Here is a 14,287-nt window from a genome sequence, read left to right on the forward strand (position 1 = left end):
TCACCGTAGATAAAGACTTGATTTATCCGAAAGTTCGTGACATGCAACACTTAGAAAAAGTCTCTTTCCCTTTCTGACAAAACATTTCTAATTAGAACAAAGCCTATATCATAATGACATAGAAACTATTGCATATACGTACGTACTACATAAAATTAATAAACCCAAAGTATGTTCAAAACAAAATTGCTTGTACTATAAAGGCAGTGGGATACCTTCGAAGCGGTAGGGCGACAGGTTCTAAATTTGAAAGACTAGGACCAGCATACACCCGAAGCTATTAAACTGCCAGCATGCAGATAACTATGCCTGAATTTTTAGAGGCAACTGTCTTGGAAATAAAACTAGATATGTCACAAACAAATGTTTCATTTAACATTAATTTAACCGTTGTATATTCCATTAACAGACGTTTAAACCGATGTCTACCATGTTAACCGGAAGTGACAAATCTGGTGCACGCTTTGGTACTGCAATTGCCAGCCTAGGAGATTTAAACAAAGATAAATACAATGGTAAATATAATTGTCTCAGAGACACATGTTTAAATACATGTAAATTTAAGGCAGACCTGTTATAAAGCTCAACAATTTCTGTTCGATTACTCAGGCTACGTATACAGTTTTTTTTTTCAAATTCTATATGACACCATTTAGGTATAGCTTCTCAACATTGACATTTTATATACACTGGTGTAGGACTGTAACCCTGTATTTACAGTTCCGAACAAAAGTAAAATCTTGTTTATACATTACATTTATGTAAATTGTCCGCATACTTTGATCGATTCCTTGTGAGTTGAGCAAATGTAACTCGTACAAAATCATTTTTCCTCCAAATTGTCACGGTGTAAATGCGGACGTATTAGGTAATAGTTATGATATATCTTAGATCTTCGGAAAATTGCTTGCTAATTGACTTATTATTATTTATTATATTATGTACACATACTGTTTTCAGATATTGTGGTAGGCGCTCCTTATGAAGATGATTTGCAAGGCGCCATCTATGTCTATAATGGATGTAAAACTGGTATCTGGCCTCACTTCTCCCAGAGAATAGCTGCAGCTTCTCTCCGTACTGGACTCATGTCATTTGGAATTTCTTTCTCGAAAGCTGAAGACATGGACAGCGATGGAGTGAATGGTATATGTTGTTTTGACTCCCGAATTGGTTAAAAAAAAACATATAACTTGTGAACTAAGGGGAAAAACGCCCTTATTCAACATGTACATTTTTCATGAAAATAATATTTCAAGTGATGTATTTTGCAGCTAAATGTTATCTGTTATAATCAGAACACTGGCCAAATGCAACAACATGTCTTTGTCTATTGGACAGATGTAGTTATACATCTGTTTAACTAGATATTAGTGAAAAACAGTTATATTATATGTTATTATGTTATATAATTGATCATAACGCAAGATGCGCCGTAAAGTTATTTGAATTCAATAGATAGTATGTACATAAACATTTTCAGTACCAACTGATATAAATTTCAGATATTGCAGTGGGTGCTTACTTATCGGACAAGGCTTACCTTCTGTTTGGTCAGTCTGTGATAAATATAGAAATTACCCTGCAAAGTAGTGTCACTCAGATTGACAAAGATACCACTCAGATGTGTCCGTCAACTGACGGCAGCGATGTTGTCCCTTGTTTCAGGGTTGGCGTTTGTTTTTTCTATTTGTACAGACAGTTCAGTACCATCGGTAAGAAATGTAATCAAGTCCTAACTAATGTACAATTGACTACTGACCAACAAAACTATATAATGATCACTATTGACCTGCAAGCTTTTCAATAAATGTTTATATATTACATGTCATCGGAAATAAATTTTCACATAAATTGTTCACAACGAGGAATATTCTACGGTAGATGTGTTTAATATTGTAAACAAGCACGGTTTTGATAAAAATGCTAATCGCTTTAATAAATCTTTCCTAATTTCTGTTGTATGATATTTTGTGAAGATCTCTGCTATACTCTGATCGGGTATAAACTAGTATTGCATGCACTTTATGATAACTATTAACCAGTTATAATATGAGCCGTGCCATGAGAAAATCAACAGAGTGGCTTTGCGACCAGCATGGATCCAGACCAGCCTGCGCATCCGCGCAGTCTGGTCAGGCTCCATGCTGTTCGCTTTTAAAGCCTATTGGAATTGGAGAAACTGTTAGCGAACAGCATGGATCCTGACCAGACTGCGCGGATGCGCAGGCTGGTCTGGATCCATGCTGGTCGCAAAGCCACTATGTTGGTTTTCCCATGGCACGGCTCATATTACCAACGATATAAAACACTAGCAATTAGACAACAATTGGTGTGTTACGGTGCCATTTGTAAGTTAGTGAATACACATTTCAGTTTGCTATGTTGATGTTTAGTTTATTTACTGAATACCAATATTTGAATATTAGTGCGCAAGTGTTGTTCTTTTCTTTTCAGAGGTGAACGTGACTTTGCAGCTAGATACCTATATGGGAGAATACAATCGCATTGCCTTTCGGAGTAATGGCCAGGGTGTAGAACACTTTCCTCTTAAACTGTTTTCTGGAGATAGAACATGCATTAGTGATAAGGATGTCCTAATAAAGGTTTAAGCAGCAATACTGTACCTGTTTCTATCTTAAAAGTATATCGTTTACGAAACAATGAGTGCTGTACAGAGAATACTGTATACATATCTTGACAAAATTGATATTAAATAGATAAATATTTTGTTGTAAACTTAGTTGAAAGGAAAATGTAAAAGTTTGCTTTCTCTAATAATTGATAAGGCACTAATAATAAGCCATACACACTGTTCACTAGATTGGCTACCTTCAACATAATCTTTTTTATTTTGTTTTTTCAATCATGATTTCTCTTTTATATTTTGGCCGATAGTATGTTTTGAGAAGGGAAGGGACTAGTTATATAAATTTTGAATAGCTTCAGGAGTTATCTCCTGTGGCTGAAAACGCAGACTAACTGCTCATATGACCTGTACTAACCATTTATCTCTTCTGAAGCCCTGTTACAAAAAGTTTCGGGATTATGATCATATGAGAAACTATAGGAAATACATAAATGATATATGACCAAAAAAAGTTTATTCAAAATCGTCATATTGTTTTAGAAAAAGGGACCTTCATTCAAATGATGCTTCCTGTCCTAAAACAATGTTGACAAGCCAAGTGTTTTTGATATCAGTGTCTAATACAGATTAAACCATTAAAATGAAAACTGTGTTTATTATTTAGGTTATCATCTTTAATCTATGACTTTTTTCCTTAGTCTACATCTGACTTGGTGACGCCTGTGCGTATGAAAGCCAGTTATGAAGTCCTGGATATACCCAGCGGCAGTGCTCGTGTCCAACCCACAATTAATAAATTTAATGGAGAAAACCCGGATAAACATATACTTATTGCCACTAAAATTGTAAGTATTTTGTTATTTAACCATGGTATGGGTGAAAATCTAAGGTGTATGTAGAACCTTCATGACCAAGTGGTTTAGGTCCCCAATTTCAGCTGACTTGCACTTTACATCTGTAAGTTCGATCCTCAGAAGAGGTCAAATTATTTCCGGTGAGGAAGTTATCCAGCTGGTTGTCTGAAGGATAAAAATGGTTTAAACTCTGAGACGACCGTGCCTAAGGTTAGTCAGAGTATCTGGGTTCTTCCTTTGATTAATTATTGTATTTTTATGCCCGTGGTGTCGAAGACCCGATGAAATGTACTGTCTGGACTCTTCTCACAGTTTTCATCGAATTCATGTCTAGTTACTAGTTTTTTAGTTTTTCCACTTTCATTAGTTTTATCATATTACAACTACATCTGCACCTTGTGCACCCAACTCGTGCAGCTTCTATCCAATTAAAATGAAACTTAGTATACATCATTAGCACAAAGTAAATTGGGACTTCCGTGACAGTTTTTTTTTCTTCAGTTAACCCGTTGGAATTTATAATTGTCGAGCATGCTTGAGGTGAGCTCAATATAGTCGTCACTTTTGGTGGATTGTACGTGTGTGCGCCCGATTATGTTCGGACCATAACTTTGACATGCATGGACCAATCTTGTTTATATTTGGCATAAATATTTGCCTCAATGAGAAGGAGTGGCATGCGCAAACCCCATATTCCTATCTTAAAAGTCAAAGTCACAGGTTGAAGTCTAGGTCAAATTGAAGTTTGTCCGGAGCATTTCTTCTTCATGCATGGTGGGATTTTGTTGTAACTTGGTTTGAATGTTCACCATTATGAAACGGAGTGGCATGTGCAAGCACTAGGTCACTAGGTCTAAGGTCAATCTCACGCGTGACAGCTGGCGGGCTCGACATTCTACCCTTAGCCATACTTGTTTTAGTTACCTAGCTGAGCATTTTCTACGGCAAGTGTCGCACAGTATTTATATTCTAGTTTTGTTATTGAAAGTACGTTATTCTGTATTATTCAGTTCTATTTTACACGTTGTTAATTAGTTGTTCTGAAACAAGAAGAGTATATATTTTACATTATTTCAGGTTGATTTTAAGAAAGACTGTCCAAATAATGAATGTAAGACCGACCTTCACCTTACAGCAGAGGCCAAGTACGGCACATCTACAGAATATTTCATTATTGGTTCATCCACACTAACCATTGATGTCAGTATACTGAAATCAGGGGATCCGAGCTACAGCTCAAACTTCTTCATTACAGTCCCAAATACTCTTCAATACCAGAAGGTAGGATTGTTTGTAACCGTGTATTTGGTATGGCTGTTTTAAATGCGATTCGTCAGATAGCTGCATGTTCTGTCAATACAATGCGGAGATAAAGAAGCAAAACTTCTAACAAAACTTTAAATATTTTCCCAGTATGTTTGAAATAACAGAAATTAGTACTCAAATTTCACGGATTTCACGCATTTACACAGTTTCATATAAGTTACATATTACCCCCCCCCCCCCCCCCCACTCCACACACACACACACACACACACACACACACACACACACCTTATTCAAAATAGGACACATACAAAACAAGGTAGTGTATCATTTAAACGAGTGGACATAAATAATTAATTGAAAATTTAAGCATAATGCATACACATAAACATTTACTGTATGTGCATTTTGTGACTTTTTGTTGAAAAGATAAGGCCGTGAATTGTACAAAACAATATAATTGTGTGTTTCAAAGTTGTTGCAATTATTCACAAAAATCGTATTGTAAAGGTATGCTGAGTTCCTAAAATCGTGTTATCAGTAATTTGGTAAAGTATCAAGTGTTGTGGTAAAAAACATGTTTACAGTGATCACATTTTCCTCTAACGCATAGTAAAGTTGGAGAAACTCACAGTATTTGTTTGCATTTCTTAAAACATTATCATTTAATCCTTAAGGTAACTAAAGTCTATGGAGACCCAGAGATAAACTGTGGTTTTGTCAATCTTGGAGACGAGGAATCTGGGGAGGAGGACATGGATTCACTCGATTATCTGCAAAGAAAAAATATTCCAAAAGTATTAGAAGATGAGTTTCTCATGGCTTGCTCGTTTGGAAATCCTATGTACAAGAACACTGGTGTTAGGTATGAAGTCATTTGCGATTTAAATCATGTTTGTCTGTACAGTCATGTAATAACACGAATGACGCCTAAATCTACTGTTTGACCCTCCTCTTCCATAACAAGTTTTTTTTCTGTTAACATTTCTTTTAATACAAGACAATATGACGTAATATGATTAATAGTTTTGAGCTTATCGTAAACGTCAATCTTAATGTTGTGAATTCCTGACATTTTGGACCGCGAAAAGATTTATAATATCATTCCTAAAATGGCTCTATTTGATTTTCAGTTAAACAAAGGAAAAGGTCAATCTGTGTATATTTATGAATTTTAAAATGCTATTTTTGTGCATATTATGATGGTACAAACCACATTTGGACTTTTTACAAATCAGTGGACTACGCGAGCTCATATTCTATGTTGATTTTAATTATGATACAGGTTTCAGTTGAGCATGGTTGTACCAGATTCAATCAACAACACTAAACTAGAGTTCCGACTGAATGCAACCACTCTAAGCACTGAGCTGGAGCCGAAAGATAACATGAAATCGCTCAGTGTTGAAGTCAGGAATCAAGTTAAAACCACCTTTACAGGGTAAATTATCTATTCATTATTGATTGTCATCTCACACAAAACTCTTCTCATCATTGTTTGTATCAAAATCTCAAAGAACATTCCTCACATTCCTCACAAATAATATTGGCTTATATAGGCTATGTGCTGATAAAGATACATTCTACATGTACTGCAGTTTTAGTGACACTGCAAATTGTATGTAAAATTTTAAAGTCTTAAATCTATATGTATCTTTAAAAACGTATAAATTTATACGAAATGAACGCTTATCAGAATATTAGCATGTAGGTATAACTGAGGTTTTTACACGTTTAAGGTCAGAAAAACGTTAACGCATAGTATTCAGTGCTTTATAACACACAAACATGCGTTATCCGTACATTAATATTACTCTAATTTATTTTTTTCAGGATATCAAAACCTATATCTATCACTATAAGAGACGAAGCACAGAAATATATCACATCTCATATATATGAACTACGAAACAAGGGACCAAGCCCTCTCCCATACTCAACTCTTATGATTTTATACCCACAAATACAGCAGGGAGGAAAGCCACACCTATATCTGAATACAACCAGTGTAAGAATTTATATACATGTATATTTCATTTCTTTTAAAATGTTGAAATTCACGGCATCGTCCGCCGACCGTAATCAGGTACCGTCCCATTTAAGGTGGCTGCCAAACTTTCAAGTCTGAACATTCGCCTCTATATAGTAAGGGGTATGTATCGGTTATGTGCTTAACAATGCATGGTTCCCTTGCATCACTTTATGAAAAAAGTCTAAAACTGCACAGTACGAATATAAACACGAAAATAAACTGTATGAAATAATTCTTTAACCTTGAACCTGCTGGCGGCAAGTAATTCTGCCTTTGCGACAAGTGAGCTTGCAGGCTGATCATGGTCTGCACTGTTCCATATTCAGTCAGTAAATTTTCAGTAAAAAACCCTTCGAATAATAAATGGTACTGCCGAAATTGAATGATGGACAAGTTCGTTATAGAAATTTAGCAGGGTAATGGTTAAATAAAGACAGGCGAATGAAAAATGTGATTTGACTTAATCGCACATTATTTTAAAGCTTTGTTTTATCAGTCCAGTATAGTTTTAAACCCAAATCAAATACAAAATTGTTTAGATTTTCATAAAACTGTAGAGATCTTCGTTGGCATGCCTGTCCTCGTTACACCACCAGTTTTCTGTTTGATAAGCATTACAATTAAAACACAGAAATTCTTTTAGATGTAACAATAAACATACTTTCATTAGGCTCAAATGATATGCAAAGTTCAGTTCTTTTATATAAATGCCTTTTGCACATTTAGGACAGTTTTACATTGGCCTAGTTTGTCAGAACCGATGCATACCAGATGTAGAAGTCTACTGCAAAACACGTTAAAATGTGTTGGTTTTTTTTGTACAAGTAAAAAGCACGTGGTTATCTTTTTTATTGGTAAAATCGTCAGACATTGGATAGTGAAAAATGTCACTGAGAATGGTATATAATTTTGATGATATGGACATATTCTTGAAAATGATAAATACCTTGCGTCAGTCTTTCTCGGCAGTTCTGTTAAATTTCATTTAAGAAAAAACAATTAATCAAGAAAATACATCAGTGATCAATGAATGAGGTTTTATCTAGAAAGCAGTTATATAGTGTTTAATTCATTCTACAATATTGTGAAATTTAAAATGTTATCATACTATCATTGTATATTTATCAGTGGAGTTGTACGCCACCCTGCAGGATACAGTGTGCATTCCCAGATAATCCTAATAGCGCACCTGTTGTGCACGCATCTAATGCAGGTCCTACCTACGTTATCGATGAAACACTACCTGAAGAAAATATAGGAGAGTCTAGAACGGTTGCCGATATGAAAAATATTGTAAGCACATTTGATTTACTCTTTTGCGGCTTTTATATATATGTGCGTATGAAACAGTTATATAAACAGTATAGATTGTTATTTTGTATGTTTTTATTTAATAGTAATTTGTTTATGTTTTTTTTTTTCATGTCATTTCTGTTAACTCCGTAAAATTGCAATTCAAATCTCAGATAAACGCAGATTGTATTTTAAAATTCACCTAAATCTGGTTTAGTAGATTTTAAGTCACTTCATCAAAATTTAAAATATAATTTGAAATTTGCTAAAATTGTACTGAAGAGAAATAAAAGCAATAATTGTAAATTTACGAGGATAACGCTGTATTTCAAAAGTATTTCATACGACGGTTATTTAAATTTACCTGTCGTCCTGTATTCTGTAGCAGAAACAGCTTTAAAAAAATGTTCTCAACAAGTAACTGACAACTTTACCACAATAATCAGAATGAATGAATTAATCTGGTAAATTACAGGATTGTTCTAAGGGAGGTTGTTCAAGATACGAGTGTAAGCTCTACGACATTCCACCGAGAGAGAGCGCTGTAGTCACACTGGAGTATGTCGCTACAGGAGACATTCTTAGTGCTATAGTCGTATGTAACCTTGAAATTTATTTTCATATTTTTTTATTTAATTGTCTCTGTAATACTGTCAGTCGTATGTGACATTGAAATTTATTTTTATATTGTTTATTTTATCATGTTTATTGTCTCTGTAGTACTATCACAGTGGTGAGTAACCTGGGCATTTATTTTGAATTTATTTATTTTATTGTCCTAAATACTATCAAAGTCGTGTGTAACCTTGACATTTATTTTGATTTTGTCTGTAATACTGCCACTGTGGTGTGTAACCTTGACAATTTTTTTGAATTTGTTTATTTTATTTTCTCTGTACATTGTAGTACTGCAACAGTGGTGTGTAACCTTGACATTTATTTTGATTGTCTCTGTAATACTGCCACAGTGGTGTGTAACCTTGATACTTATTATGAATTAATTTTGTTTATTTTATTGTACCTGTAATAAGTGGACCTTAATAGATTTTTTTTATACATTTCGTCTTTAACAGGGACTATGACTCATCAGTTTATGGTCCGTTAGGCATATATCTTCAGGTTTATACCTATGCCTAGGCCAATGAAAACAAAATGTTTGCACAATACGCTAGATACTTCTTTTATGTGACAGTGAAAACTGATATACCATTATTTATATTTTACATATAATTATGGCGAGTAAAGTTTTAATTTTTCTATATGTTTATTTCTTCTAAGGACGGTGATGCAATGAAAATTAGATCGGAAGGTCACGTGAGACTAAAAGACTTAAGCAGACTCATTGCGGATACTACCGAACATTCCACATCGGTATGTAACCTGCATATCTATATGTTTTTTTTTTTCTTAACATTGTTTTTATATTGCATTATGGATTTGACATTTTACTTGTATATTTACATTATGTACCATATTGCCACTAACGACTGTAAGGTGATTGCAACGGGAAAATATATGTTGACCACTATTCATGGAAGTAGGCATGTCGCCGAAAAATAGAGAAGAAACGTTGGGGGCAAACAAAACATACTCCTTCTAACATTGGTATATCGTTACTTTTTGCAGGTATACTCGGACCTGCTACCAGTTACACCACCGCCCAAGCGTCTGCCATGGTGGATAATTCTGGTCAGTGTGCTAGCTGGACTCCTGCTCATCTTCCTGGTCATATTTATCCTCTGGAAGGTAACCATGATAAATACAAACGTCTTAAACAAAGTAAAGAAGTTATAAGCATACACAAATAGCTTGAAAATAAGTCTGGCAATGTACATTTTTCTCTCTCAAAATATTTGTAGTATAAATTCAGAATAGACATAAACATTGCATACTGAGTATGTAGAATTTACATAATAAGGTGGCTTCCAATTTTAGGAAATTTGGAAATTTAATGGCAACATGTAAAATTACTTGTTATTATTACATTGCAGTGAAATCTATTCAGAAATGTCAAATAAAGCATGGACGTCATTGCAGTTATGTTTTATGTTTCAAAATGACCATAATAGGTAACTTTGTATACACAGAGACCATATTTTCTAAAAAAGCAAACAATTCTTGAAAAGAAACAAAATATGACAAGGGTCTTCTTTGAGGATGAGAGTCCAAGTTTCAATTTTATAAACATAAAATGGTGAAAATGTCAATACCTGTGATAGTTCAGAAATGATTTATGTTTCTAACTAAGATTTCCGTGCTTTATTTCACGTCTTGATTAGATTTTAAACAGTCTGTAGTTTTGGAATTTCAAAAACGGGTCCATTTTTGCATAAATCCGACATAAACTTGTACAAACATATATATCATTTATGTGATTTCAGATTGGATTTTTCAAACGGAAGAAGATGGAGGAAATAAGAAGAATGCAACATGAAGGCCAGATTGAAAAGGAGAAAATGTTACCTGACGATGAAGAAGCCAATGGTAATAAGGGCTGAAAGTATAACTTAAAGATAAAATAAAGCTTGAATCCAAAAAATATTGTATCATGAGTACGAGAAATAACAACAAATGCCAAAAATATACGTGCAAATGATATGACTCAATATATTGGACAGAATGACAGTTTTGATAGTGGTAAATAAGCTTACTTTATACAATATTGTTATAGAATGAATAAAGATCGTCCACGAGATTCACGACAATATAAATGCCTTTGGAAATAAATGGATAAATGTTTGATAAATGTACACCAAATATAGAATTTATTGTTTCAAAAAACTATGAAATGAGTAAAAGGGTATTGGGCAGAGTGGATGTATAGGTGTTTAAATTGGTTAGGGCGAGTCGAAATACCAACAGCTATATTTATAACATTATCATTTATACTATACACCATTACTTATCATCAAATACATGTATACTTATTCGCAGATGGGGAGGTCATTTTTATCTTCTTCCTCTAACACTTGCAGTCAAGTATAAAAAGCATTGAAACTTCAACAAATAACAAAACTCGGTATCAGATACTTCTATAAAATTGACTTTGACCCTAATAATGGCTTTGCCATGGTCTTCTACAATATCATCTGGTATTATACAGGGATGACTCGAAAAACAATTCATGATGTAGATAAGTTAATTCTCCAGAGAAGTTTCTTGAAGAAAATATATCTTTTCATTTTAGTGCTGTGATATTTGACTGCCACCGTCTTAAAAGAAGAAGAGTTTTATCTTTTAAATTATGCACAGACATTGCACCATCCGACGCCAAAAATATGATTAAAACATATATTTTACAATGACATTTTACCACTGTGATACTTTCAACATTATGATTCTTCATTGAAATTGAAGTCTGCTTTTTATATTTAAAACAAAAATAAAACATAGCGCACAAACAACATGTATATAATTGCGACTTTATTGTAACAGATATTATGTAATTAGTTTTCTGTGTTTGTCTCGTGTTCAAAACGTAATACGTTCTCGAACACTCATGAGAGTTAGACCGTACTCTCCAGCTTTCGCGCATATCTTCATGAATATGAGTCGGCTCATAAATAACTCTGCTATCAATACCCCAATTTCTACAGGCGTTAAAGGTACCTGTAAATTCCAAGCAAAATTGTAATTGTCTACCGGTTTATTCGGATATTGAATTTAATTGTGTATATATATATCATAAATGTAGACAGTATTTATGCTTTTAAATATTCTTGATATCATTTGTTTATCATAACATAGATTCGTATTCATAAAGATTCTTTTTTATACTTTTGATTGCCCTCGTAATTGTATGTTAATTTGCTGTTTTAGCAAAAGTTTTTGGATTCATTAAAGGGTGTAAGTTTATTCAGTTATTGTTCCTAGATCCTATCAGTACTCATTTGTTCTCTGAGAGTAATTTTCAACTTTCACACATGAATCAGGGGTGGAGAAAAAAATAGCTAAAACTAGTGGATATTTCTTCATACTATTATCCGAATCCCTCGTCCTGTCTATTCATAGTCTTATCATATGTCTACAGAGCTAACTGGAAGGGCGTTAACTGGAAGGGCTCTTATTATGTTATATCTATGTAATATATTTGACTGTAATATACCTCATGTTATTGTCGTTCATATTGTTTATGCTAGCTTTAAGCTTTCATATCCTGCCATGTAATATCATCTGTCCATTTAATGCACGTATTTTTCATATATGCTCATTCCATGTTGTCATATAGTTTGATATCTATTTGTACCAATTTGTATGAATGCAAATGAATAAATAAATAAAACTTTATTTATGCGTGAATTGTATAATTTTCCGTCCTAACACTCTCTGATATGCATTCATGAATAAAAAAAAACAATGTCAAATACATGTACATTTTACTTTCCTAGGCACATACTACTGCCCATTATGCTGATGTTGACTGTAATAGCCACAAACGTTTGTACATTAATTTGGCCATCCCACTACCCTCCTAATCCCCCAGGAGAAAAAAAAATGAAATGAAAACCGGTATTTCATTGCGCATGTCTGGAAGAAAGCGGGCACCTGAAATTCCACTCCTGGTATATGCATCATGTCTACAATATTCCTACATCATGAACACCATCAGTATCAAGCCTCAACCACTTTGCTTTTATTTCACTCCCCGTTTGTCTTCCAACAAATCACAGCCACTCGTATCCGGAAGAGATGAGGACCACAGGTTGTGCCTATCCTGCATCCTTGTCTGGAATGCACACGATTGTCACCCAAACCTCGGGACGTCCCACTACAAGTTTTAATGCCAGACATCCGGAAAAAATATGTAAGATTATACACTCGTCAGACTGTAATAACTGAAAACATTTGTACCACACAGAATGCATGATGATTCATGCAGCGTAACTAGATGGTATTGTTGTAATTTAAAAGAAGTCGTTTATTGTACAACACATATATAAATTGTTTTAGACAGAGGATGGTTAAACTATAAAAAAAACGTTCTGTTAACAACTTGGACAGAATTTAAGATTTAACAGTTTTGGCCTTCAAATGAAGCTGGCAGTAGTTCCTTCGGCTCGTTTTCGTGAACGCTAGTCCATTCGAAAATACGTATCTATGGCAGCGTCCTGGGGCCAGCAGAGAGATTTAATTTTGTCTTATGTACGACTTACTATCATCGTTCATCGATTTACACCTAAACTTGCACTTTTAGGCGAAACAGGATGGATACCCAGTACCTATAGAAGATGGATTTGTATAATCCGATATTGGAACAGACTTGTAAAATTAAACGATAATAGAATCACTAAACGAGTATTCAATAAGGATTATCAGAATTCAAATATAGTAAATAACTGGTGCAACGAAGTGAAAACCATTATGACAAAATTAGACCTTATCACTCATTTTAATAACAAAGTAACGGTAGATATGAATTATGTTAAATCGAAAATTGGAGAATATTATGCACACATATGGAAAAGTGATTATGAAAAGGTGCCTAAGTTAAGGACATACAAAACATTTAAGACTCAATTTTCGTGCGAAAATTACTTGTCTTTAAATCTTAAGAGAAACGAACGTTCCATCTATGCACAGTTCAGATGCGGTATTCTGCCCTTAAGAATAGAAACTGGAAGGTATGTCGGGGAATCTGCAGACCAAAGACTTTGTAAAATATGTCAAACGGGATTAATTGAAGACGAAACTCATTTTTTAATTGTTTGTCCTGTGTATAACAATACAAGATCTGTGATATTTAATGACATTATTTCGAATGATGTATATATCAACATGACAGACAGTGAAAAACTAGTTTTCCTTATGAAAAATTATCAGAATAAAGTTATAAAGTTTCTAGTTAGAGCATATATGTTAAGAAGAAGCTTACTTTATGATAAGTAAATATAAGATACTTTGCAATTATTAAAACACAATATTCTGTAATATGTTTTTATCAGTGCTCAATTTATATATAGAGATGTATACTCGATCTCATTCATGTTTCACTCTCGGTATTGTTCACAACTTATGTTAAATGTAGTAATAAGGTGACTTATAGGTCCGATGGGCCGGGTGTCTTTTGATGTATTTGTATTATGTATTCAGAATTTATGTATACACAAGTCACTATAATAAACAATTTACTTACTTACTTACTTACTTACTTACTTACTTACTTACTTACTATCTGTTACGTAGGACTTAGTATCTCCTACGGCCTACGTTTTTCAGAAGTGATTTCGAATAACGAAGCTAGTTTCAATGGCC

At 33.9% G+C, this 14,287-nt stretch overlaps 1 protein-coding gene across 1 annotated transcript in view; it reads left to right on the top strand.

The window, feature by feature from the left end:
* The window catches only part of LOC123532254 (integrin alpha-9-like), a 31,225-nt gene extending 18,903 nt beyond the window's left edge, over positions 1-12,322 (top strand). Inside the window, exons 9-22 of the mRNA XM_053518588.1 lie at positions 410-515; positions 961-1,146; positions 1,506-1,715; positions 2,458-2,606; positions 3,289-3,435; positions 4,522-4,725; positions 5,388-5,575; positions 5,996-6,151; positions 6,544-6,718; positions 7,871-8,035; positions 8,511-8,630; positions 9,314-9,406; positions 9,662-9,781; positions 10,417-12,322. Of these exons, the coding sequence (XP_053374563.1) occupies positions 410-515; positions 961-1,146; positions 1,506-1,715; positions 2,458-2,606; positions 3,289-3,435; positions 4,522-4,725; positions 5,388-5,575; positions 5,996-6,151; positions 6,544-6,718; positions 7,871-8,035; positions 8,511-8,630; positions 9,314-9,406; positions 9,662-9,781; positions 10,417-10,533 (2,136 nt within the window). The 3' untranslated portion in view covers positions 10,534-12,322. The remainder of the gene's footprint in view (positions 1-409; positions 516-960; positions 1,147-1,505; positions 1,716-2,457; positions 2,607-3,288; positions 3,436-4,521; positions 4,726-5,387; positions 5,576-5,995; positions 6,152-6,543; positions 6,719-7,870; positions 8,036-8,510; positions 8,631-9,313; positions 9,407-9,661; positions 9,782-10,416) is intronic.
* The last annotated feature ends 1,965 nt before the right edge of the window (positions 12,323-14,287 follow it).

This window comes from Mercenaria mercenaria, chromosome 11 (assembly GCF_021730395.1).
Source record: "Mercenaria mercenaria strain notata chromosome 11, MADL_Memer_1, whole genome shotgun sequence".
Taxonomy (NCBI): Eukaryota; Metazoa; Mollusca; class Bivalvia; order Venerida; family Veneridae; genus Mercenaria; species Mercenaria mercenaria.